The sequence below is a fragment of the Tremella mesenterica genome, assembly GCF_000271645.1.
Source record: "Tremella mesenterica DSM 1558 unplaced genomic scaffold TREMEscaffold_13, whole genome shotgun sequence".
Lineage (NCBI taxonomy): Eukaryota > Fungi > Basidiomycota > Tremellomycetes > Tremellales > Tremellaceae > Tremella > Tremella mesenterica.
This window is the reverse complement of record NW_006711237.1, coordinates 628,690-655,253: the sequence shown is the minus strand read 5'-3', so window position 1 is coordinate 655,253 and position 26,564 is coordinate 628,690. Positions and strand designations below refer to the sequence as shown.

The following is a 26,564-nucleotide window of genomic DNA, read 5'->3' as shown; positions in this document are numbered from 1 at the left end:
CCCAGGGCCATGACGCTGAGAAGATATGAGGTTTCCACAACACCACTGATCAACATTGACTTTTCATTGAATCTGTAGCTCTTGGAAATGATTGGAACGAGGGACAGAAAAAGATCCTATGAATGTATGCATGTGTTACGGGGTAACAACAAATCGAGAGAACTCTATCGAGTTCGACAGGTTAGGACAGAGAAGCGTTGGAAGTAGGTAGTACAATCACGTGTCCTCCTGATAGGAAGGCGGTAAACTCCGCCGGTAGTCGTACATAGCTAGATTCAGTACCTGTTGTCTCTTCATCACTCAAGTGCTGAATGAGCAACAGGTAAGTACATGCAGCACTCATAGGAAAGTGCTGAATGAGCAACAGGTGACGGACTCAATAAATCCGTCGAGAAGATCGAGAAAAGGAGGCAGTGCTGCATCAAGTAGGGACGGGTTTTCCCTTTTCGAGAGTTTCCCACTGGGGTTGCTCAAAAGCGGTTTTTCACCTGTCCGAGTAAGTACGTAGACGCTTGCAGCAGGGGAGGGGACAAGGACACGGATACCTGTAGACAGTATATAGTACAATCAGCAAAGTACCAACTTTGCTGATTCTTCCATATCATTCTTTGGCTACATTGATTGCAGAGGAGACACAATCCATCACATAGCACCAGAGACACCTAGATTCCCACAAGAGTTCCATTGAGTTTGACCCAACCTGCAACCTAGTCATTGTGTTTCCAGTACTGTTACAGCATGGGAGGAAGATACAGCATTTCAAAATTAGGATGTTGAGGAGGCTGTTGCGTGGCAACCCAGTCAGCTGCACCCCTCTCCTTCTGATACAAAGCAGAAAGGGGTTGTCTCTTCACAGGTGTACAGTTTCTAGAGTCTGCAGGATATCTGAGAACATGGCAGGAATTCTTCTGTGGGACATGGATCTTCAGCCGGTCACAATCATACCCGTGACATGTCACGACCCAGCTTTTGCAGGGTCCTGACCCCAAAACCCTGAGCTCCACCTGTTGGAGCCGATATGAGCCGATATCAGTCGATATCAGCTGATATGAGCCGATATCAGTCGATATCAGCTGATATGAGCCGATATCAGTCGATATCAGCTGATATGAGTCGATATCAGCCGATATCAGTCGATATCAGTCGATATCAGTTGATATCAGTTGATATCAGGGGATATGAGGTGATCATTGAATTACGTGTTGGTCCTTCAGAAAAGTATAAATACTAGACATATCTACTTTGTAGTTTTCCTTTTCTCAAGGATCAAAATATTATTTGCCACTCACAAAAGACCTCTTGACATTCTACTTACATCTGATACATCCCTCACCATCACATACACCTCTATCGTCATCTCAACCTGCCCGGATCCTTCGCAAGTCACTTAAGTCGTCCGACCACATCACAAGTCTACAGACAACATACTAACCGTCGTTGTCCAAGCTAACTAAACAGTTGCAGTCCACCTGTCTTTGATCCATCGAGGTCTGTCAAGGACAGGACCGTGACATGACACTTCAAAGTTGTTAACTAATAATTAAATGGTAATACAGAGGGGAAAAAGAGCATGCATCAATTCTACATGTCTCTATACTTATCACATTCCACTCACACACATAAAACCAGAGACGATCAAATAAAGTTCAGAGGATAAGTTGAACGGAGAAATATTCGACGGAAGGGGTAATTCTAACGGCGGTTCGGCCGTCCTGGCCCGATTCTATCGGCTAACAAAAGTGTCACGTCTTCCGTGTCGATAGTGATTGCTGGAGCGGTAGTTACAGACAAATGTATCTGGTAGTTCTTAGCTCTGTAGAAAGCAATGAAAAACTACCAGGGAGGAAACAATATGGTAGTATGAGTCGCTTATCACGATGACGTGTATTTCAACATTCCGTACGTCACCTAACAGGCTCTCTTTTCCAGTACAAGACGATATGAGATGAGCACACAGTCAGCTGATGATTCAAGGGGGTTGGCCATGCTTGGCATGGTCAATGCGGGACTCGCCCATTCCCTGTGCGAAGTCAAACAAAATGGCCAGACAAGAGACGTCTCCAGAGTGATTTGAAAGACAAGACGGTCAGAGATTCTGAGACACACTCGAAGGGGAAGGTGTAAGGACCAGACGTCGGAATAGTCTGTGTCGATGAGCTGTGACAATGAGGCCTTGTAAGGAACAAACCTAGTGATGTAGTGTTTCGAAGAGATCTGTAAGATCGATGAGATGTATGTCAAATGATATAACTAGGAAAACACAAAATACATTCGACAAGACATTGCTGAGAAAAGACTACGTCTATATACTAAAAACAAGCGGGATGATACCGATGAAGAGCATGCATAGTTTGTAATAAAGTTGAGGTAGAATAGCAGAGGAAGAGCGATGATACTTACCGAGATGGAGATGTAAAAAAGGGTAGAGGTGTCAAAGGATTGGTACCAGGCGTAGTACCAAATGGAGTAAGCCCGGACGCGGGAATGGAGACGGGGACGGGAGTAGAAAATGGAGTACGACTACCAGGTAAGGTACCCGTGATATCGCGACAGAAGGGAAAGGGGGGGGTCTCGAAGCTAATTTCACAGGCAGATTGAGCAGGATCACTCAGTGGACAAGTACAAGTCAATAAATACATCTCATCCCTGCTTCCGCGCAGCTCCGTGGAGGGGCCACGAGGCTTCAGTTAGTCTGATTGAATGGACTTGCTTTCAAACAGTTGTGGAAAACAAATCAGATCCGTTCAATTTTCCTCCGTTTCTCAGTCATTCGGTCTCATTCCTCAGACTTTCCATCTCATGCCTCAGACTTTCGTTCTCATCCCTCAGACTTTCGCTCTCCAGCTGATAAGCGTAGATCCCCTTACCATAAGTGTCCAACGTTTCCTTGACTTCACCCAGCTCAGAACGCACTTTTTCAAGATCATACAGAGCTTGTGCCAGCTGTAGAGTTCTTGTACCATCAGCATCTGAACAAATCTGTGTGGTTCATACTCTGAAGAGATTGATTTTGACTCACCGATGAGGCTCAGCTTCCCTCCAGACTGTCTTGAGGGCATCAACACATTGGCTTGCAGTGTGGAGTGTTGCTTCAAAAGTGCTTGTTGGGTTGGTGGAGGAACCTACATCTAGGATGAGATTTGTGTCCCTGCCTAGTGTTTCACCAGCCAGACTCTTCACCCAGTCGTCTAGAATTCCCACGTCCCTGGTGTTATATGGTGAGGTGTAGGACTGTCCTGGTTTCTGTTGGAGATCTTGAGGAACACTAGTACAATCACATGTACCACAAGCTGAGGGGCCATAGGGTGTGACGTGTGATTGTATACTGGAAATGGCTGTCAGGACGTTGTCTGTCTTTTGCAGCTTCGAAGAACCAAGGATAATGCTACTGCAAAAAAGTAGAGTAGAGGTTCTTCGCGTCTCATGGTCCAATGAAACTCCGTCAGTATCAATTGGTTGTTCAACGTCCTGTGGAGTTGTCATATTGTGTATGATATGGAGTATGTTCAGAGTCAATTCAATTTGGGGAAAATTTGGGGAAAGTAAGACAAGTGTATTGTACTTATCATGATCATGCTTAAGTACTCTGTGTCCTCTTGCATTAAACGGTTCAAAGGAGAATAAGTCATTAGTAGGCTTCTCGTTTCAGTCTATACGATTCAAAAGGAGGGAAAGACGTCACGCCATAACCTGATCACGTCAATAAGGCGTGAGCTAATCGGAGCGAATAACAATAAAGAAGACTCTGGCCGGATGAAACATCTTCCTCGTTCTGGGCTGTTGTTCAGGCTAGCCATTTAGTGAGCACCATTGCATGGGTCATTCAAGCAATTAAGTGTCTTCTGTCAATGCGCCAGCTAAGGTATCATGGCTGCTTCAATTTACTTTGATCCTCCCTTCAATTGACACCGGCAGAAGCGCAAATCAAGTGAATTAAGTGTGATAGTCTGGATGTGATCCTGTGGCTCTAGTGGACATTGGTTTTGCTTTCTTGAAGGGAGCCTTGGAGCCTCTTCATTGCTTCTTGAACTTCCGTGACGCTCTTCTCATAAATATCCACTGTGGTCCTGGAGTCAGCATTCTGCAAACGAGATTTGTAAAGTTGAGAAAGAGCCCAAGATAATTGAGAGGATCTGCAATCAGCCTGTGTCCATTCCATCCTGTGAGGACAAAGTATTTGTTTTACACACCGAATAGGATCCACATCTTCCCAAACCATTGATAAAGCTTTTGTACACTTCATGACTAGGTCAAGTGTCTCTTGTTCCCATAGGATATGATTAGCAAGTGGATATTGCATTTCAGTGATATATTCGTATCGCTGCCTTTCCAGATCAGTCGCACATCCCCTCACCCACACTGTCAAAGTGCCAGCGTCTCCGGTGATGTGTGATGGAGGGTATGAAATGCCTGTGTCTTGTTGGAAATACTGTGAGATGTCAATTCTTCTGGTTGGATCATCTTCAGCTGTCCTCTCCCCAACGGTTTTAGCAAGCTGTTGCTGCTCATATCGTATGGTGTTCAATGCCGTCACGGCTTCCTCAGTGGTCTTAAACTTTTTGAACGAATAGAGGATTGTCCAATAGTAGCGTTCTGTTGTCCGGAGGCGGAGAGAGGTATCGATTGCCGACCCCTTTGGGGCAATCTTTTCGTCATTCTGCCAAGTTGACATGGTGTGGTCTGAGAAGTCTGTGAAGAGTGTCGGTGGAGGAGGGGAAAGGGAATAGATGCAATTCACCAGCTGTTTGAGCACACTCTTAACCTGATATGAGCAGGATAAAGGAGGGCTCTTCTTGTCTAAAAGTCTTTGTGTCAGAATACATGCCCTTGAATGAAAGGATTGTGTTGGCAGGACGTGTCAGGTGACATGAGCACACCATATGAAAGCGAACTCTGTAGCCCTCGAGCCCGTCAGACCCAACCATGAGTATATTAAGATGAGATGTGACTTCGTGAGGTGAAACGCTCGGACCTCACCCGTTCGATCACCACAAATGACAACTCACAATGGATCTCAACCTTTGTTCGTTCTAAGCGTGTGAGTCACGGTCAGTGGTGATATCAGTGGCAATAGCATCCGAGTCTATGATAATAGTGTCATGTTGGTCGTATTTCTTGCTTTGTGTCGTCTTTTCTTTCCTTGTTCTCCTCCCTACTTGTCAGCCTCGTTCCTATCAGGAATCTGCACGTGGATCTCAACTTGAAGACTTACCTTTTAGCCTCAGAGATGACCTCTTGTGTTTTCTGCTTACTCCCCTGCCCCACTTTTTCGCTTGCCTCCGCCCTATGGACCTCCTTCAACCTCTCCTCGTGCTCCCGAGCCTCAACTTCCGAATGTTGCTTCAGCTTCCTCGACTTTTCCTTCTCGGTTGGCTCATGGGACAATCTCAACGCTGAAAGGAATGCAGAGTATATCGCTTTTTGACCTTTGGTAAAAGCAGCGTATTTTGCCAAACCCCATAACGACTGGACCGTCAGTTTCTTACCCCATGTAGTAAAAGTGACGCTTACAAAGACGCTCTTGGCCAGTTTGACATGAGACAGATCCGCACCCTTTTTTTCCAGTTGAGCGATGAAAGCTCGATGGTGCTGATGATCAACTCAATGTACATTCTTGTCCTGTGCTCGCTGACCTGGATGGAACTCCGATAATGTCCACTGAGAGGATTCAGACTTTTGATGAGACCGTTTTTGAGTATGATGATTCCCGCCGAAGTGACCTTTCCACCCGCTATGACTATAGATCAGCCAATCTCATATATATGTACAATGTAATTGAAGGCTTACAAGAAGAATGTTGAAACAAGCCGCTTTTCTTGATACCGACAAACATATTCATCTTCATATCGCAAACGTATATCCATGTATTTCGCCTACTATGTCAGTCTATATCTTGCATTATTGATTGATTGACTGACCTGACAGTTTTCCTCAATAGATCTTTCCTGATCCCACTAGGGGTGATGCCCTTCGTCTTCCTCTGCAGCCAATTTCGTCCCTTGTCTTTATCCAGACCAACATAATGAGTATCTTCGTTGTCTTGTAGCTCCGAACCGGCAGAATAACTGACTGAGCTTCGAGAAGATCTCAGAGATGTATCGTCCACAAACCGTTGTTCTTGCCCGTCTCCCTGGTTGATCTGCTCTGTAGGGTTGTCAGGAATGATACCACCGCCGTTGCCGGCATCGTGCCATTTTCCGGCCGCTGTATCGACCAGTTCGTCGTTTCTTGCCCTGTTCTCAATGCTTGAACCTCTTGTGAGAGTTGGACTAACCATCTCAAACGACCATTTCTATCAACGTTGACCAAGTAGTTCAAGCGCTGATCGGCCGAAAGATAGGTGATGCATTCATTTTCAAGTCGTTCACGGGGAAGAACCTCTAGGTCGAGGGCTTTCCCGGCGCCTTTGTCCAGCCTCATCGTCAGTCAATACCATCTGAGCCCTAGCGGCAGAACGAACCATCGGAAGAAATTATCCTCGGTCTCAGCCTCTTGCCAGATACGGAAGTAGAACTTCAGGTTGCTTCCTAACATGTCAGCTTTTGTAGTCGTTTCTGAAAGGCAGCTACCATAACGATGTTTAGCATCAATCATCTCTAGCCTCATCATCAGATATACTCGACTCACATATAGCAAGACTTACCAATGTTGTTGTTCCAATGCTTTACTTTGAAAAGGCAATTCCATCGTTTGGTCCCTTTCTTTCCCTATACCCATACTGAGACTTCCCAGAAAAGTTGCTCTGCGCTTCTTGAGAGCTTTAGATTTCTCCTCTTCCGTCCATTCGCCATAGTCAAAGGCTGATTTGGTTCGGATGGAGGAGGTATGATCAGGAGTGGCTTCGTATAGCGCGTCACCATCTTGTATTCGTTCCGCTGCGTGCAGACCGCGATGCCACCTGTGACATGAGCTCTGTGCAACGTTCTGGGTAGTTGTGTGCCCTAAAGTCGACCCTAGGCGACATTGGTCTGGAAGAGTCAAACTTGTATGAAAGACCCCGATGGGCATGCCAGATTGCGAACACCGGAATGTTTGAGCTGAAATAGGGAAAGGGGAGGGGTCGAGCTCACCTCGAAGCAACATCATTCTTATTCTCCATCTGTTCCTGTGCGTACGATCTATTCCCGAGCTGCTTACTCATATCGTTCCATCTGGCATCCCGTTCCCTATCCAAGTCAGCTAGAACTCATGACCTTTTCTCCATTGAGCGCGTCTTTCCACTCGTCTAGAAGGGCCTCATCCTATCACTGATATGACTACGTAGCATGGGTTGGACGTCCGTTGAATGTTATTCCACTGCATTCCTCGAGTCTGACATAGGGTGTCGATTTGAAGGAAATCTCGAGCACAGTGTCAACCGACAGATCTTTCCCTCCTGTCGGATCGTGCTAAGTCATTTTCATCCCTCAAATACATAAGACAAGTCTCTATCATAGCAGTTTCCCCTCTGTGATGATCCGGAAAGTAGCAATATACCGAAAGGCGGGGGGTGAGGCAGATGAGACATGAAACCGGTTTGGGAGAATGACGTACATCTTCAACTTCCAAGCTCTGTAATTCCTATACGTTCTCTGTATCTTCCTAGCCGCTTCATCTTCTCTCATTCTTCTCTCCCTTTCGTCTTCTTTCGATAAAGGTAGAGCGTCCTCATTAGATGTCACTGTGCGTTGAGTAGACTCGGGTGTGGAAGAACTCATGAGATGTTTGTTCTCCGACAAGAAGATGCCTTGGAGTGATTGAGCTACCTGTGACAATCGGTCGGCCACTCGGTGTAGCCTAGATACAGAAGTGGAGTGAAGATAAACATGAAAGGCAAGTAAGGTAAGTTTCGTAAATGAGCGACGGAGGAAGAAAGGACCTCGAGGTGTTCAAGGTGGGGCAAGGGGGGGAAGCGGTGCCTGATCGATCGCGGCCACGGCGGGCATCTCTAAAGATGTTTGAGAAGATCCGATGCGTGCGTATTTTATTACAAGGCCACAAGACAAGATCATGTCATTCCCTCAAACTATCTTCTTACTAGTTACTGTAGTGTATAATAGACTAACTCTTTATATGGTGATTTAGTATATACTTTCGTTCACAGACACAACCACCCTTACAATATCCTTCCGTCGTGTAATGTTGTTATATGTCAATGTGCAGTAGTGTAAGAGTGAATTTATGAGTCTATCAATCGTCATCTTCCCCTTCGATGGAATCGTCTCCACCTTCGATCGCCCGCTTTTGTCGAGTGGGTAGACGGACATTTTGACCGGCAAATAACCGGGTAAGGTCGGTAGTGGGTATGACCCCTGGGAATTTCTTTGCCGAGCTGACCATCAGCCTATCATAATTTTAATCAAGAGAGGATCTAGGAATTTGATGAGAGGTGATTGGTTCGTCAAGCTGTTCATTGGAAGAAGAGCTGAAGAGAGACTCACAATACCGTGAACGGAGTACTGAAGACTTCCGCCAGCACATGTGTTTGTTGACCAGCAGACGGTACCCCTACCAACATCCTGTCTCGTCAATCGAGAGCTCTCATTATATCGTGGAGACGACTTACGCAGCCAAGTTGGACAATGAAAATTTGAGTGTAAATGTTCCCTCTGTCCTGACCCCCAAATCGTGAGCAAAGAAGAACAGTCCAAAGTTGCCATCCGGATCTTTCAATCTTCGACAGATGGTACATAAAGATCCCACCAATACCCGACTATAACTCCCCGAATCCACAGGTGACTCTGCCCGTTGTCTCATGTCCATCCCCGGCACCGGATATTCTGAGGCGTAGCCGTGAGAAGATCCTGGCCGATCTACAAAACGCACGCTTGAACTTGAGCTTGATGGTCTGCCCCAACCGCTACCGGCTGTTGTTGGTCTCTGTTCCATAGGTGTCGAATCTTTGTACTGTTGATCAGAATACCAGGTGGCAGACGTGCCGCTCGAAGTAGGACGACCGAAAGAGTAATCTGTAGGAGCTCGAGATTCGGTGGTACCGGTGGAAGGCCGATACGACGTTTCTTCTTGTGAACGATAGCGCATGGCGGGTAAGGTGGTCGGGGTTTGAGGTTTTGACCATCCCTCGAACCTTTCTGTGATCGAGGCGAGAGAGGGTAATGGAAAAGGAAGCATGCGAGGGGGAGGATGGTGAGAGCTATGAGTGGGATCCGACGGAGCTGGTGCAGTGACGGGACGTTGAGGCTCTTGGACGTGATACGCCTGTTGGCCAGTATAGCTTGAACGACGGACTGGGGTAGGTGGTTGTGGTGGTGTTAGTGGAGCCCATGGAGCTGAGATTGGAGAGCGTGGAGCTGACTGAGGAAAATATCCATCAGATGCTGTCATGCGAGAATAAGGTGAGGGAAGGGGGGAAGTAGCGGTAGGATAGGCTGGTGCTACATGTCAGTCGAATATCTGAACAAAGCGGATTGACCAACCTCGTGACGATGGACCTAACTCTGCCCAACTTGAAGTCGAATACCCTGTGTCAGGTCGAGAATACGAAGTACTCGGCCGAGAAGAACTAGCCACGGGAAAATGGTGTTCCATCCCAGAAGGATATGAAGAGAATTCTTCCTTTCCTCCACTTGCCGCAGGATGCATGACCACATTCCTTTGAGAGGTACGATCCGCCGACCATAGGTCTACCGTGAGGATCAGGAAGTGAACATTGATATGACTGGATCATCAATCTTCCTGCCAAAGGTTCTGGAAGTAAAAGGAGATACTTACTTTGGATCGACTGTCTCTCCGGTGGCGGTGCGAACCCAAAGTCGGATAATAGGAGGCGGTGAAAGGGGTCGTCGATCCTAAGGGGAAAGAGTCAATTGACTAGTTCAGAAAGGAACGGAAGGAGGTCAACTCACCTTGTCACCGAAGCCACATGCGCGTGCGCGGATAGGTTGTTGGATGACCTCGAGATGATATGTCCTGAGAAGTCAGCAAGATGTGGGGCTCTACATGAGCTGAACTCACCAGCCTCCACCGGCGGAGGGGAGGGGGGTGGCACCTCCCTCGTCTGACTCCGACAGGGTTGCAGGGGAGGTTGACGTAGGATACTGAGCTGTGGATCTTGTCCGAGGTACAGGAGATGAATACCGTGTACGAGTAGCTGGCGGTGTGGGTGACGAGTAGGATCGAGAACCTTTGGACACGAGTCCCGGCTCTGCTCCCGTCGGAGGTGGTGAAGGTGGAGGAGATGGTCGCCGTCTTTTTCCCAGACGAGAAGGGGAGGAGTGGTATGGCGGGGAAGGGTGAGAGGACGACGTTGGCGAGGGTTCATGACGAGGTATCATGCCGGTTTTGTTGGGTATTGAAGTATATTCGTTTGGTCGTCGGGACAGTTGTCGTTTGTCACGCGATCTTATGCCTTATTTATGGTACGGAGGAAAATGGTGTCGAGAGTTTCCTTCAGGTCATCGAGGGAGGCTTTTAATGGATTTCCGGGAAGAAATATAAGTCGTCTGGTTTGAAATTTGATACTTGGTTTAGGAGATGATCTGACAAGGGGCCAAGGGGTCAGCTGTGATGCTCGTTGATATACTCTTTCATTGATCAAGCGATCTCGGAGATTTGATCAAAGGAAACGAGATGAGAGTAAAAGGATGGCGAGGGAGGGGCCGAGGGGGCGTGGTCATAAGAAGGATTTCAAGGAGTTGAAAAGACCAAGGTTTGAGTACGCAAGCAAGGAAATAGAGCGACAAGTATCAGATCGATAAAACGGCCCTTTGACGAATGGATTTATTACTGTCGCATGATCTGCGATTGGACAAAGGAGGAGAAACTTGTGACAGGTGAAGGGATAAACGGAGAGCCAAAGCTGATCCGTGGTGAATGGAAACGACTTGTTGAAAGTGACATGACGAAAGTTTGAATGATGGTAGTGTAGGTGTAGGTGAGGGGAGAGGAGAGGGGAGGGGAGGAGAGAGAGAGAGAGAGAGAAGGAGAGAAGTGGATCATGAATGATTGACTTGTTTGGTTGACATGACGTGCCACCAAGGGCTAGGGGAGGGACATTTGGTAGGAATAAAAATGCCAAAAGGGTAAAGGGTAAAGGGAGGGTATCATAGGTCGGGCGCGGATCTCTCCCCTTCTTTTACATCTCTTGCCTTTCTCGGGGTCAAATACCTTCAACCGAGAGAACTGTCATCGACCTACGACCCTAACATGATGACTCATGTACCCCATGTCCTACCTCCCATGCCCCACATCTCGACAAGCCACGATCACAGGGATAGGGGACAAGCACGACGTCTAACCTTTCCCTACTTGCCGCTACCGCATGCCGCCGGCATCGCGAGACTCGGGAAGGAAATTTGCTCTTTTCGACAAAGACCCCACGCCGCCACGCCACAACTTTGAACCTCATGGGCGCAATGGATCACGCCCTACGCAACAAACTTGCCACTTGTGTCTCAGAGCATGATAGGATAGGGCGTATGAGAAATCAAAAATCCAGCGGCAAATGTGTCAAAGGGGATGAATGTGGCCAATATGGCTAGAGGATAAAAATGACGGAGTGATGTCGGCGTACGGCGTGATGACTCCAGCAAAACGACTTTTGTCCACGCGCATTTCATGATGAACAAACACGCACCCCTCGACAACGCGTCTGATGGAAAAAGAAAGAAAAGAGGGATATACTGTAGAAAGGGCGTACTCACCCATAGATTGGGGCGCCGTACTAGACTGGGCGTGAAGAAAGTTTTGACTTTTGAGCCGGCAAGTTCGGAGACCGACAGCCGGTGACTTGAGACTTGCAGCTGATGGCGGAGAGAAAGGGTGTTTGACCGGACGGATCTTCTTAAAAGAGCTCGGAGGCGATGAGTGACGACGAGAGGAGACGACGCCGGGTAACTGGTTCGGACTAGTCTTGTAAAGGAGAAAGTGGAGGTGGCGGCATACGAGCACCGATCTCGAACCAAAGAGACGTATCTACTAGATCTTCGGCCCGTGCTTGTTCAACGCCGGTTTCGATGGTTGATAAAGTTAGCTCGACAAGTTGGGATCCTCGTATGAATCTCGCCCAGCACAGCCGCATGCGCATATGTATGATCCTCCTGAGTGAAGATGGATTGTCCCAAGAGGGCAGGATCGAAAAGGTGGATCGAAAGGAGTGTAAAAATCGTACTTCTGACAAAGCATCAGCATTTTTCGTACTCTGTTGACTCAAGTATCTTATCAACACGAGCCTCCGCATTAACACTTGGGGTTCACGAGCCATCTTGATCCCCATTTCCCGTCTAATCTTCCTGGGCGATAATCGAATTAAGATACCCCGAAAGGCTAAGGGATAATCGCCGTTCCTTGAGGAAGGGTATCATGACCAATAAAGGGTCGTGTCACTTTCCAGACTTTCGGGATCGGGAAACCCAGGAGATTGGGTCAGGACGACCCGTCCTATCTTTCCTCTCCTGGTCAGAACTTCTCATCGGTCAGTGTGAGAGATGTGTGGAAGTTGAGGTTTAGTGAATGATAGAGTCCTCTCTCCCATTCGGTACCCTCGCCGTAGGTCGTCAACGCTTATTTCCCGTATCATGGGTCACTCCTCGTACCCCACTTGCGGATACTCGTACCTGTACCATGTCACGGGCCTCCTTTCAAATATATAGACTTCGGGACGTTCCGTAGCTTGGTGAAACATTTCGGCGAGCAAGACGATCCATAAATTCCAGATGATCGGATGAGATAAAGCACAGCAAAATGCAAAGTCGTCAAAGACGTTGAATGATGAATAGATAGGGGATAGAGATCGACGCACTGACGTTGATCGTCATACGGTCAAGAGGCACGAAAAGCACAAGACACATGAATGAAAAATACCCGATCGAGACTCACCTAATGATGTGATCCGAGGATCCCGAGGTCCGAGCGCAGACTGGTCGACTGCAGAGCTCTTGATAATACACCTCCACTTTCTGGTCTGAAGCTTCGGGGTCGTGGGGTATTGAATTTGAAAAGATCACTAGAGAATGATGCGGGTTGGAATGGAAAGGAAAGTGAGTATCAAGTGAAAAAGAGTGACAAGAGGTGAATAGGATGCATAAGACAGACAGTCGAGACCGGAAAAGACGCTAGTGAACAGGGTTTCCGGAAGGGCGCCGAATGTCCAATCTTCCGAATCACCCACAAGCCACTGATCCACCGACTGACCGACTGGCGCGACTGGGTCAGTGGTGAAATACAGTAGAGAGAGGGGAAAGAGAAACGAACGGATGTACGTTGTTTGTACCTCAATGAGTTACGGAACCGAAAGTGACTGAGGAACGGACAATCAGATGCTGGAGAAGAAAAGAGGTATCCGACGCGGGAGAACGGATATATGCTCTCAAGGTGCAGGAGGCGCAGTGTTCAGATATCCCACAACGCCTGAGGAACACTTGCTTCACGCTTCACTCGTCAAGGAGTCGGCTGTCAGATATGTTATTCCTTGCTTTCACTCATGCCCCGCCCCACAAGACAACGGAGCGTGGTCGCCGATCGCTGGTAGTTGCTTACATCTCTCTAGACCTCCTAGCTAGGCAGGCAAGCGCAAAGGGTATCAATGCGTGACAACCCAAATGATCGACGACCCGATCCGAAGTCTAGATCTTGTCCAGTTGAACATTGTTCGGCTCAAGAATGTAGGGTAAATAGGTCTCAACATGGCGTTGATTTCCACTCGGTCCTTCAAACCCGGTAAGTTCAAAGCTACAGTACTGAGACGAGATGAAGAAAAAGAAAGAAGCGTCAAAGTTGTCGCGGTGCCTGCTGGCTCATGTTCCGTCTGGCCCTGAGCTAACCCAAAGCGGTAAATTACACCGTAGAGGGAGTATGCCACGTGGACAACGGTAGACCAAGGCTAACCTGTTTCCTCGCAATTCGCTGCTTTCCACTTTCATCTTGACATAATGATAAAGTGACTATACTAACCCCGGTGTTTGTTCTACTCATAGCCAGTCCGGCTTTCGCCTAATGGTCTACTTTCTTTTGTGATCAAATGAGACTCGTAGTGATCGTCAGATCGTAAGACTGACGATAGAGATTAATGCGTCGAAGTAGATATATGTGGACGTTGACTGCTTTGACAATCTCAATTACTCATTCAGCTTTCTTGAACAACAACCCCCTTAAACTTTCAACTTCTATAATACTTCCATAACGAACTTTTACTCAAGTTTTATTTTCAGACCTCTGAATATCTTTCTTCATCCTTCACACACAGTTTCTCTCAGATTACCTTTCATCGTTATCATCAAGCTTCTCCAGCAATATGTTCCCAGTCATCCTACTCACTCTTGGTTTGAGTGTGGCGGGTATGCCCGCAAATAACTTCATTTCGATTCTTACCGACTCGACAAATTCCGCTCAAACAATACCGGTAGGAAAGACGCCAGTGTCAAGAGCCGACATGATGGAGATTGCCAGGTTGGCCACCATAGCCAGGTGAGCTCGTTCGATATGTCTGAGGAAAACACTAATAGGTAGTAATGCGTATTGTCCCCAGGATCGACAGTTGCAGCCTCCGCGTAAAGGCGAAAACCTACAAAGAGTGGCAAAGACTGGTTCGGTTGTCGCTTCTAGTCGGGAGAGGGAACCATATGAGGATGAGCTCCCAATCAGCTGTGAGTTGTAATTTCTCTCTCCGTCTCATCTTCACTCTATGTCCTGTCCATCTAATCATCCACCTCTGAGTATCAAGTCACTTCTCGTCCCCGAAGCCATGTCAGAACCTGAAGAAACAATGAGAAGCAGATGTCGGAAGAGGAAGCACAAACATGATGAAATGTCACTGACAAACAAGGGTACATATCTCACAATCCTTCTTCCCAAACTCTCACTCTCGCATTGTCCTCCTTGCCTTCTCTAGACCAAACCCTTGAACTCCTCTCCTCGTCTCCTACCCACAATCTGACTCACGGTCTTTCCTCCAACCTAGTCGACCTCCCATCCTGGCTTTTCCCACCTGAAGTTTTGCCTTTTCTTCCCCCGCCCTCGATCCATCATTCTTACATCCCTGCACTAGAGACACGCGGTACCGACGCCCTCGTATCCTTACTCGGGTACCTCGAGAATCCTCTTCCTCCTTTCCAATCAGGTACAGACATTCTTCGTTCCGTTTTGACTTCTTGGTCGACCCGTCACTCCTCCGCATCAAAGTCTCAGATCAAACACGTAGATGTAGTCGGTCATGGAATAGGCGCCGCTCTAGGTCTGCTTATCGCTCTCGCATTACATCTGGAAGTTTCAGGTCCTGCCGCCGCATCTTACATAACACCGCTGCCAGAGATCGATATCACTGCGACTCTTTTCGGTCTGCCTAGAGTGGGCGATACGGTGTTTGCTGATTGGGTTGAGGATTTGGTAGAAGAGACCCACGGGAAATTAAAGATTCACAAGATCACTTCGTATGCCGATACGGTGGTACATCTCCCAGAACGTCATATGGGTTTGGTACATCCTCCAGTGGGGGAAATTTGGGTTGGAGCGGATCCTAGGGTTGCTTATGCCTGTCGTGGAGAGGGCAAAGATCGGGTTTGCAGTGAGGAGATGGAGTTGTCGAAAACGTCGTTGTTGGATCATGCGGGTCCGTTTGCGGGTGTCTGGATAGGTCCGGGCTCTTGTAGACGACCAGAGTTGGCGGCGCATATGGGCTTTTAGGGTGTTTCATTGTTGTAGGGACAGGATCCAGGATACTTTTCGAGGCCACATTGTCCATCACGACTCACGATTACGGTTGCAAGGTTACGAGTTTGTACCACTTTTTATTAGCATTGTTGATGTCTGGATGGCATATCTTCATCTATAGCTTTATATGTACACCCTATAGGTACTCTATACACCGTATTACATTTTGATCAAGACAACCAACAGATAGTTACACCCAAATTGTACAACTCATCCCAATAAATCATCCACGAAATCAGCGAAGCACTCAACAACATCTACTCCTTCTCCCTTCTCCATGCCTTCTCTATATTTCCCAGTCTTGACCAAAACCCTTCCCAACCCCAATTCTTTCGCGCCTTCACCAAGATCATGAACCACATCATCACCCACGATTCCTATTTCCCCTTCATTCAATTCCAGTCCTGGATACATACGTTTGAGTCTTTCGATCGCTAACTCGAAGAATTGTCGAGTGGGTTTCCCAACTATTTCCGCTTTCACCCCACTGGCATGTTCTAACCCCCGAACGAAGGGTCCTATCCCTAGTGAAAGACCCGCGGGGAGATCAGACGACTCAGGGACCTGACGAAACATTGCTGTGTGAGGAGCGATAAGTACCGGTTTTCTGGGCGTCTCGGATTGTCTTAAGTCTGAGGGACTGTCATGTGTGCTGTAAAGTGTGGACTGGGAGTGGGGGTGTGAGATAGGTTCAGATTTGAGAATGCGGAATGCCAGATTGATATTTTCATATGAGAGAGAAGGGGGATGTAAACCAATGACGACGCTGTCGTATGGTGTAGTCTCATTGTGGTCGTCGAGTATACGAGGGAAATCCTTCTGGGCAGAAGGGGAGAGTAAAAGAAAAGGTCTGATCGTGAGTAATGTAATTCTCTTGCTTTTAAGAGATCGTCGGAGTCGATATCGCCGAAGAAAGAATTTCTCCGAGAAGAGAAGGTGATGACCATGCACATTCAGTGGTACAATCTATCAGTGTGATGTATAAGAGAAGAGTTTTTGTGCAAGATTTGAGGCGAAAAAAGTAGGGAGGGAAGGTGGAGATATGACTTACTTACCGGAGATGACGATCTTCCACCAGTTGCCGACATGCGCTCAAAGAAGTTATGATCTCTTCTGAGGAAAGATCAAACCCCATATTAGACAGCTTGGATACGAGATCCGAATCGGAGACTGTGGTGGAGTTAGAGCTTGATTGTCAGTCACGTTCAATCACCGTCAATATATTCAATGGCGACTTCCAAACAGCACCACGAGAGGACGACTGGCCGGTTTGGACTTTTCGCTCATGGAAAAGGGGAGATGTTGTCAGAAAAGTCAAGAGAAGCGGAATGTCATGAGCACATGAGAATCGCGGGATAATCAAAGAGTCGGGAGAACGGGAGTTGTCGTGGGTGAGAAAATGATAGAGGTAAGAAGGACTTACCAACATATGAAAGGGAATTTGGCAGCTCGGAGCTTGGCTATAGCCTCGAGAGCTCTTGGTGTGGGTTCAGTGCCGATATGAAGAGTACCGTTGAGGTCTATAAGAAGTGCTTTGAGTTTGAGACTACTGCGTTTCAGCCTTCTACAGTGGCCCGATGGTTCTTTGATTTTGGTGTTTTTTGATTTTGCGTTTTCATTTCAAATGCTATCCTTTCCTTCCCCATAACTCCTGCGTGCATCCACTTAGTACGGAGTTCAGACCAGATTCATGATCCCACAAGACATAGCTACCCCTCAGTACTAAGCATATCTCCTGCAATTCTGTATGGAAGAAGATCAAATTTTCTCCAACTAATGTGGCACTTCACCTGATCACCTGGCCTATAGTAGATGGTATCCGCCTTCCACCTTCAGTCACTGCTGGTACTCAACTCCTCTTCCTCCTATTGAGATTGAAATCTATGAGGACATTAGTAGCTGTATGCTGCATATAATTTCAAGAGAAACACTTACTGTGTTTTTGCGGTAGTTGTGTCAATCAATGTCTCTGAGTACAAGTAAGTATGTACATAGAGCAGCAACTACATCTACTCATATTGATACTGGTGATCATTTAGCGCTCCTTCCTACTTGCTTCCCTGTGCAGCTACATGCATGAAATTTCCAAGCAGTACTCTTTACTATCTGATAAGCATACCCGACGAGTATAGACCCTTGGGAGTGATCTGTGGGTGAGGGATGCAGCCCATGATTCATGTGTTTGGGTACGACATCAGCCGGACAAGAATGGAAATCGCGGAATGAAATTTGAAAATCGCAACGGACTATCGGGCCACCGTACCTTCTCAAGGTGTCTCAATTTGCCATCAATCCTCAACCTGCATGTCACCCCAACAACTCCTATGCTCCCCGCCCTTGCCGGTAAACACTGCGTAGGGTGAAGCGTCAATGATGCAGGACGCAGAGCACATGCGTATCACTCACCTGGGCATACTACTGTCAAGACCAGACGTTGCGATAGTCTGCATTGTGGACTCAGTACGGTGGCCCAACAGTCGTCCTTCAAAATAGTGGTTTTGGAAATACAATTTTCAAAATTCATTTTGCCTTTCCATGTAATTTTGGGTGCCACTTTCACATCACTTGCACCATTGTACATGAAGTTCTGCAATTCCTCTGCCTTTCTTGACACCTTCTTCCATCCATGATGGATTCATGTTTGGCGTGTAATACATTCTACCCCAACCTCACAGACAAGCTTTGTGGAATCTGTGTACTCCACATTCAAGCAGTGGATGACAGTTTCTTTGCTTTGTTACTTTTAAGTATATCTTCTCTTTACACATGATAGCATCTGATTGTCCAGGGTAGCGTCTTTGCCTGCATCTCATGTGGAGCCAGAGGGATTAATGAGAGTCCAGGCTGGACCTGTGTCACGAACTATGTTGTGACACCCCAAATATCCCATCAACAACGACCCTCCTTTGACCATCACCGAACCCCTAGCCATCATCAACACGACTAAAGTGACTTGCGAAGGATCTGGGCAGGTCGAGATGACAAGAAGGGTGTGTGTAATGGTGTGGGCAGGGGTAATGATGATGAGGGATGTGTCATATGTAAGTAGTATGTCAAGAAGAGGTCTTTTGTGAGTGGCAAATAATATTTTGATCCTTGAGAAAAGGAAAACTACAAACTACAAATGGCCTCCTTATATCCTTTTCTGAGGGATTTGTGATGCGCAAACTCGTTGTATGAATTCAGAATCATCCAGATTGATATCATGTGGAATCACACTGATATCATGTGGATTCATCCCGGAATCAGGTGAGTCCGCATGGACTTGTATGAACTCTGGTCAGAGTTCATGACGGTTCCATACAATATTCAGGTGATTTCTGACTGAACCCATTTGGGTTCAGGGGTGTTCATGGTGAACACGTATGAATTCATGATGAATGCATATGAATTCATGGTGAACTCATACAGTATCATGGTGAACTCATATGGTATCATGGTGAACTCGTATGATATCATGGTGATATCACATGTACTGATATGAATTCATTGGAACTCATATTGAAGTTGCAGGATTTCAGTTGGAATGTGTTGAAATCACGTGAACTCGGTTCACGCTTGGTAGAGTTGTGACAGTCACAAACCATGTCATAACATCCCTGACAACCACCATCATCAACCTGCCTTTCACCATCACCAAATCACTATCCACCACCAACCCCCACAACCCCAAACCACTGAGACGGACTACGGCAAAGTTACAAGAACCTAGGGAGTATTAGTCACAACAACCCCACCTAGAGAAGTGTCACAATTCGTCGGTTCTTCTTCTCTACTGACTGACAGTCCACAAACCTTGGCTAACTACGTCGTCTTGGGGGGTCAATGTCTCACTGAGACAGGGTACTCGTCAAAGAACTACGGCTAACTACGCCGTAGTGATACGTCGAGTGGGAAACAATAAGGTGATCGTTGATGAACTGCACCTGGCTTTGCCATGGTGCGTAGAAATGCTGGGTGGTAGCTGTCACGAATATACGACTGATGACAATGAAGCCGCAATGGCGTGTCTCAAACAGTTTTAAAGGCAACAGTAAGTTAGAGTAGAGAGTTGAAATCAATGATGACAATTAATCAGGGAGACAGAGAAACAAACAGAGAGCTAGAACCACTATTTATAGACAAAATCCTCCAAACTGAGCCTAAAACTCCTTCCTCTCCCTACTTCGAGGGGGGAAACCCTGAGGAAACCCTGTATCAAAAGCAGTGTTTTAAACAAATTTTCAGAAGCCTCTGACTCATCCTAGAAGCCCCAGAAGATATCTCCTCATCAAAGGCTGAAAACCCATTGAAAAGTCAGACTAATAAAGGAGCCACGAGAAGTGATCTTGAGGCCTGGGAATTAGATGAGCTCTGATCTTTCAGGGGGTTCAGAGGGTGTTTCTTAAGCCCCCACATTATGCAGATTTTGACTCAAAAATACCTGGTTTAATCCTGCGAGTTTGGTAGAGGTTCAAGAGGTTCGAATATAGGCTAAATATGCTCAGTAAAGTGGTTTTCCTTCTGTTTCTCTCAGTTGAGTCGTCCGCACTGCTGAAAGAGATAAAACCTCTGACCATTAGTGCATACTCCTCATCACTAGGGTGTACTCTTCATCAGTGGCGTACACTTCTTGATCAGTAGCGGGTGTGTATTGATCAGTAGTGTCACAACTCTACCAAGTTGTGCCCCAAATCACCTGATTCAGGGACTGTCACCTGAGTGTCATCTGACTATCATCTGAGTCAGGGATTTTCACCTGACTCTCACCTGATCCCCCATATTATCACCTGATTCTCATATGATTCTCACCTGACTATCACCAATGTCAGCTAATACACCAATTATCAGGTGATTATCACACGATAATGCAGGATATCAGGTGTTTATTGTACTATTCTCCTCTGATTATCAGGTGACTCCATTATACAAGAATTGTACTGATTATCGGGTGAGAGGACGTTTGAAAAGTATATAAAGAGCTCGTACCTATTTTGTAGTTTCCTTTTCTCAAGGATCAAAATATTATTTGCCACTCACAAAAGACCTCTTCTTGACATACTACTTACATCCAACGCATCCCTCATCATCATTACCCCTGTCCACACCATCACACACACCCTCGCCATCATCTCGACCTGCCCGGATCCTTCGCAAGTCATCTTAGTTATCCGACCACATCACAAGTCTGCGGACAACATACTAACCGTTGTTGTCCAAGCTAATTAAATAGTTGCAGTCCACCTGTCTTTGTGTCACGAACCACGTCGTAACATCCCTGACAACCACCATCACCGACCCTCCTTTCACCATCACCGACCACCACCCGAACCACTCAGACCGACTACGGCGAAGTTATGAGATCCTGGAGGGTATTAGTCACAACAACCCCGACTAACGGAGAACTACGGCGAAGTTAGAGGAAGGGAACCGAGGTAGAGCAGAGCAGGGGAAGTTAGGCGAAGTTGGGCGAAGTGAGCAGAGTAGGATATCGGGGATATGGCGAGGTACGACGAAGTTGAGCAAAGAGGACTGAGCGCGAGGCTGTGCAGGAGTTGAGGGATGTTCTATGAGAAGAGAGGAGAAGTATAGATAGTTTACAGATCGCTGAACTTCTTCAGCAATCCTTGATTGTTGTCGGTAGCGAGTGATATATTCAGTAGCTACAACCATCGAGTTAAGGAGAGCTACCACCGAGCAGTTTGACATACTACGGTGAAGTTAGCCGCAGTTGATCGATGATCACCTCATCACTTACCACTCGACGTATTACCACAGCGAAGTTAGCCGTGGTTCCCCGACGAGTACCCTGTCCTAGTGAGACATCGACGCCCCACTACGACGTAGTTAGCCGAGGTTTGTCGACCGTCTGTCATTGGAAGAGAAGAAACGATGATTGTGACAGTATCAAGGATCGCTCTTACCGACGACCCGTACAAACCTCGGAGCAGTTCGGGTTTGTATGAAACCGGAAAGAAGAGTTACAAGAAGTATGAGTAGACCAGGAGAAACGGTAGAAGAGACGGAGAGGAGGATGTTGGAGGAATTAAGACAAAGCTTGGGATCATTGCCTGGTGCAATTGATACCCCCGAAGGATCAACCCAAGGGGATGATGTCACGAACTACGTCGTGACATCCCTGACAACCACCATCACCGACCCTCCTTTCACCATCACCGACCTTCCTTTCACCACTACCAACCTCCACTCGAACCACTGAGACCAACTACGGCTAAGTTACGAGAACCAAGAGGGGATTTGTCACGATAACCCCGCCTAGCGGGGAACTACGGCGAAGTTAGGGGAAGGGAACCGAGGGAGAGCAGAACAGGGGAAGGTACGGCGAAGTTGAACGAAGAGGACTGAGCGTGAGGCAGTGCAGGAGTTGAGGGACATTCTACGAGAAGAGAGGAGTAGTATAGATAGTTTACAGATCGCTGAACTTCTTCAGCGATCCTTGATTGTTGTCAGTAGCGAGAGATATATTCAGTAGCTACAACCTTCGAGTTAAGGAGAGCGACCACCGAGCAGTTCAACGTACTACGGCGAAGTTAGCCGTAGTTCATCGACGACCATCTTATCATTCACCACTCGACGTATTACTACGGCGAAGTTAGCCGTAGTTCCTCGACGAGTACCCTGTCTTAGTGAAACATCGACGCCCCACTACGACGTAGTTAGCCGAGGTTTGTCGACCGTCGGTCAGTAGAGAAGAAGAAACGACGATTGTGACAGATGAATTTTATCCACCCCTACCGCTTGAACCACCCCCCCAGCCAACCGGGTTATCAGAACCACCGACTGTACAGACAGGTTCAGAGGGGTCGGGACAAACTCCACGACCAAGGGAGAAGAACACGGAAGGTGGACTAAGTTTGGCGGGGAGCGAAGAAGTAGGGAGAGCGGAGGATGTCACGAACTACGTCGTAACATCCCTGACAACCACCATCACCGACCCTCCTTTCACCATCACCAACCTGCACTCGAACCACTGAGACCAACTACGGTGAAGTTACGAGAACCAAGGGGGGATTTGTCACGATAACCCCGCCTAGCGGAGAACTACGGCGAAGTTAGGGGAAGGAAACCGAGGGAGAGCAGAACAGGGGAAGTAGGCGAAGTTAGTCAAAGTGAGCGGAGTAGGATATCGGGGATATGGCGAGTGTCACGAACTACGTCGTGACACCTCGATTACTCCACCAACAATGACCCTCCTTTGGCCATCAAAACCCCATCACGCCTTAACCTCTTTACTCTACACGTAACTCAGGACTTCTGACACCAAGTACGGCGAAGTTAGACGGAGTTAGGCTAAGTAGGGACAATGGGAGCAGAAGTACGGCGAAGTTAGACGGAGTTAGGCTAAGTAGGAACAATGGGAGCAGAAGTACGGCGAAGTTAGACGGGGTTAGGCTAAGTAGGGACAATGGGAGCAGAAGTGCGGCGATGTTAGGCGGAGTTAGGCTAAGTAGGGACAATGGGAGCAGAAGTGCGGCGATGTTAGGCGGAGTTAGTCGAAGGAGGAAGAGGATGGCCGAGGGCTCGGGGAAGTTGGACGAAGTGCGTTGAAGTACGTCAAAGCGCGAGAGGGTTGGATGAACGTCTAGGAGGAGTAGATAATATTAGCTGAGAAGATCGCTGAAGTTCTTCAGCGATCCTTGATTGTTGTCAGTAGTAAAAGACAAATAGAGATAGCTATACATCGAGATACATCGCCATCAATAGAACAAAGCCTTAGTTAGAGTAACTACGCCGAAGTACGCCGTAGTTACACTCCTTTCGACGTCTGCGCCCTCCTGGTTGGGTGAGACATCGACTCAGAAGCGTGAAGTTAGCCGAGGTTCGTCCACCGTCGGTCTATAAGGAAGAAGTTGCTCGACGGCCGTGACAGCGAGGTACGGCGAAGTTGAACGAAGAGGACTGAGCGTGAGGCAGTGCAGCAGTTGAGGCACGTTCTATGAGGAGAGAGGAGTAGTATAGATAGTTTACAGATCGCTGAACTTCTTCAGCGATCCTTGATTGTTGTCAGTAGCGAGAGATATATTCAGTGGCTACAACCTTCGAGTTAAGGAGAGCTACCACCGAGCAGTTCAACGTACTACGGCGAAGTTAGCCGCAGTTCATCGACGATCATCTTATCATTTTACCACTCGACGTATCACTACGGCGAAGTTAGCCGTAGTTCCTCGACGAGTACCCTGTCTTAGTGAGACATCGACGCCCCACTACGACGTAGTTAGCCGAGGTTTGTCGACCGTCGGTCAGTAGAGAAGAAGAAACGATGATTGTGACAGTATCAAGGATCGCTCTTACCGACGACCCGTGCAAACCTCGGAGAAGTTCAAGATTGTATGCAGCCAGAAAGAAGAGTTACAAGAAGTATGAGTAGACCAGGAGAAACAGTAGAGGAGACGGAGAGGAGGATGTTGGAGGAATTAAGACAAAGCTTGGGACCATTGCCTGGTGCAATTGATACCCCCGAAGGATCAACTCAAGGCGATGATTTCTATCCACCCCTACCTTTTGAACCACCTCCCCAGCAGAGCGGACTACCAGAACCATCAGCGGTGAGGACAGGTTCCGAAGATTCGGGACAGACCCCACGACCAAGGGAAGGGAACACAGGAGGTAGGCTAAGTTCGGCCGGGAGCGAAGTAGTAGGAGGAACTGAGGAGGAGGCCACAACACAGAAGATGATGCTGGCGATAATGAACATGATGATGGAGATGAATAAGGATATGATAGCAGAGAGGAAACGTCGAGAGGAGCAGGAGAAGAAGAAGGAACAGGAGACGGTTGGGGGAATAGTCGAGGGGATCTCGGAGGGAGTACGGCTCGCCATTGGAAGACAGGCTTCGGCGACCCCAGGAGTTGCTGAGATGAGTGGAGGGATAAAGCTTCCCCTCCCAGACCTGTGGAGGGGCGAGAGGTCAAAGCTCACGGCATTCATCTCAGAATGTGAAGTTCATTTCGAAATCAACGCCCGCAAGTTCCCCACCGACCGAGTAAAAATCTTTTTCATGATTTCCCATCTACGTGAAACTCCTCTTCTTGCCGTCCAACCGGACTTGCCTAAGGACGACCCCCCCGAACACCTTCTAGACTATAAGAAGTTCATCCAATATCTCAAAACCAATTTCGGAGACCCTGACGAAGAAGGAACCGCCGCAAGGGGAATAAACGAGCTCCGACAGAATGGGTCGGCTTCGGCGTACTTCGCCGCCTTTCAACGATATGTAGCGGTGTTAGGATGGAGTGATGATGGAAACCTCGTGGATCGGGCAAAGAACGGACTGAAAAGTCACTTACTGGATGAAATTGCCCGCCATGGAAAAGTTTTCAAGACCGTCCGAGAATTAATTGAGTTCGTGGTCCCCATGGACAATCGTTTGCATCAACGAAAGGTGGAGAAGGAGAATGAGACGAAGAGGAAGGAGGTGAAGGAGCAGGGGGAGAGGAGAGAGGAAGTAGTTCGGGGAGGGGAACGGGGGAGCCAGGAGAAATGGCAATCTACGGCGAAGGTCGAGGGCGCGCAGCCTAAGGGCATGAACGGGGGAAGGACGATACCAACGGATGTAGACGAACTAAATCGTCGTTGGCCGAGACCCAGTGCTGATGAGGATCTAAAGCGTCGAGAGGAGGGGAAGTGTACTGGGTGTGGAGAGAGAGGGCATTACAACTGGGATTGTCCTGTAATAGCGGCGAAGGTAAAAGCTGGGATCATCCCCTTGCGATCTTTTGGACAAAATGCTGGAGGAGAAGGGAGATTTAGCACGGGGGGAAACGCCGTCCCTCTTGGGGACAGGAAGAAGATCAATGCAGTCGGAAGGGAAGAAGCATGTGTTGGAGAGCGGGGGATGGACGAGGAGGAAAAAGATGGGGACCCGTCGCGATAGGCGAGACTCGGCGGGTCCGCACTCATATTCTCTCGGCCACTATCTCTACCCCCAGTAAAAGGAAAGAGCTGATGAGACCAGGTAAATGTGTATATAAATCCGTAAACACCACTCCGAAATGTATAAACGACTGTCATACCCTAATCCCTTCCACCTGTAACAACCAACCCAAATCTAATGTGTATGTCGACGGAGTTGAACTAACGGCCTTGTGGGACACTGGAGCGACCTGTTCGTATATAAGTCCCAAGGCGGCCAGGAAGATTAGGAGGGAGAAGAGGAAATACCCCGTGAGTGTACCAGTTCACATGTTCGATGGCTCGGTTAGTGTGGCTGGACCCATTACGGAGTTTGTCGAAGTGAGTCTGGACCCATTACGGAGTTTGTCGAAGTGAGTCTGGGTGTCGAGAAGTTAGGCGAGGTTCGCCCAATTAAGCTGGATGTTACCACCCTTTGCGACGCGGATGTCGTGATAGGATGGGAATGGATGAAAGAAGAAGGGGTAATCCTGAATGGGGGAGCGAATATGATATCCTTCCCTATTCCCCAGACGAACAATGAGGAAAACGCAGTGTCTTTTCCCCTACCCTTGCCGAGTAAAAGGGAAGAGTTATCCTCTCCCTTTCCACAGACGAAAGATGTTGCGATCCTGGCAGCCATAGGGCTCGGACCCGAACCGACGAGACAGACCTCCGCGGCGAAGATGAGCTCGAAGAGCTGAGCCCGGAGGAACAAGACGAGTTGTTCCAGGTAGTTCCTGAGCAATACCACCAGTACATTGACGTGTTTAATCCGAAGAAGGGAGGAGAGACCCTTCCCCCTTCGAGGTCCTACGATTTGAAGTTTGAGCTTAAGGAGGGGGCAAACCTGAAGGTCGCCTCCCTCTATGCTCAGGGAGAAGATCAGAGACGCGCGCTGAGAGACATACTAGATCGCGAAATCGCCGCTGGCCGAATTCGAGCAAGTAACTCGCCATACGGCTCACCGATGTTTATGATACCGAAGAAAGCCAAAGGACAATGGCGAATGGTCATCGACTATCAA

General features: G+C 47.8%; 6 protein-coding genes across 6 annotated transcripts; 2 read left to right on the top strand and 4 right to left on the bottom strand.

The window, feature by feature from the left end:
• Window positions 1–2,766: 2,766 nt before the first annotated feature.
• TREMEDRAFT_65216 (uncharacterized protein) lies at window positions 2,767–3,483 on the bottom strand (the record flags this gene model as incomplete). The annotated part of the gene is made up of 2 exons (XM_007007353.1): window positions 2,767–2,953; window positions 3,020–3,483. The coding sequence occupies 2 exons, from the start codon at window positions 3,481–3,483 to the stop codon at window positions 2,767–2,769; spliced, it is 651 nt and encodes a 216-aa protein (XP_007007415.1).
• Window positions 3,484–3,967: 484 nt separating this feature from the next.
• TREMEDRAFT_65215 (uncharacterized protein) lies at window positions 3,968–4,672 on the bottom strand (the record flags this gene model as incomplete). The annotated part of the gene is made up of 2 exons (XM_007007352.1): window positions 3,968–4,133; window positions 4,191–4,672. The coding sequence occupies 2 exons, from the start codon at window positions 4,670–4,672 to the stop codon at window positions 3,968–3,970; spliced, it is 648 nt and encodes a 215-aa protein (XP_007007414.1).
• Window positions 4,673–7,975: 3,303 nt separating this feature from the next.
• Window positions 7,976–11,709, bottom strand: TREMEDRAFT_74694 (uncharacterized protein). The gene is made up of 8 exons (XM_007007404.1): window positions 11,643–11,709; window positions 9,955–10,490; window positions 9,846–9,909; window positions 9,712–9,788; window positions 9,417–9,658; window positions 8,546–9,374; window positions 8,421–8,498; window positions 7,976–8,311 (listed from the first exon to the last, which is right to left on the bottom strand). The coding sequence occupies exons 2-8, from the start codon at window positions 10,272–10,274 to the stop codon at window positions 8,170–8,172; spliced, it is 1,752 nt and encodes a 583-aa protein (XP_007007466.1). The 5' UTR covers window positions 10,275–10,490; window positions 11,643–11,709; the 3' UTR covers window positions 7,976–8,169.
• A 1,241-nt stretch (window positions 11,710–12,950) lies between these two features.
• Window positions 12,951–13,499, top strand: TREMEDRAFT_65212 (uncharacterized protein; the record flags this gene model as incomplete). Its single annotated transcript, XM_007007351.1, has 3 exons — window positions 12,951–12,977; window positions 13,031–13,147; window positions 13,257–13,499. 3 exons carry the CDS (start codon window positions 12,951–12,953, stop codon window positions 13,497–13,499), a joined length of 387 nt encoding a protein of 128 aa, XP_007007413.1.
• A 731-nt stretch (window positions 13,500–14,230) lies between these two features.
• TREMEDRAFT_65211 (uncharacterized protein) lies at window positions 14,231–15,618 on the top strand (the record flags this gene model as incomplete). Its single annotated transcript, XM_007007350.1, has 3 exons — window positions 14,231–14,403; window positions 14,446–14,582; window positions 14,762–15,618. 3 exons carry the CDS (start codon window positions 14,231–14,233, stop codon window positions 15,616–15,618), a joined length of 1,167 nt encoding a protein of 388 aa, XP_007007412.1.
• Window positions 15,619–15,855: 237 nt separating this feature from the next.
• Window positions 15,856–18,095, bottom strand: TREMEDRAFT_72342 (uncharacterized protein; the record flags this gene model as incomplete). Its single annotated transcript, XM_007007403.1, has 4 exons — window positions 15,856–16,495; window positions 16,701–16,832; window positions 17,069–17,194; window positions 18,052–18,095. The coding sequence occupies 4 exons, from the start codon at window positions 18,093–18,095 to the stop codon at window positions 15,856–15,858; spliced, it is 942 nt and encodes a 313-aa protein (XP_007007465.1).
• Between the last annotated feature and the right edge of the window lie 8,469 nt (window positions 18,096–26,564).

Excerpts from the sequence above, each read along its gene's own strand:
- TREMEDRAFT_74694 (XM_007007404.1), bottom strand. The coding sequence starts at position 10,274 with ATGATACCTCGTCATGAACCCTCGCCAACGTCGTCCTCTCACCCTTCC. Across the intron at positions 9,910-9,954 it reads CCCTCCGCCGGTGGAGGCTG|GACATATCATCTCGAGGTCA; the intron begins GTGAGTTCAGCT and ends CTGACTTCTCAG. Across the intron at positions 8,312-8,420 it reads AGTACTCCGTTCACGGTATT|CTCGGCAAAGAAATTCCCAG; the intron begins GTGAGTCTCTCT and ends GCTGATGGTCAG.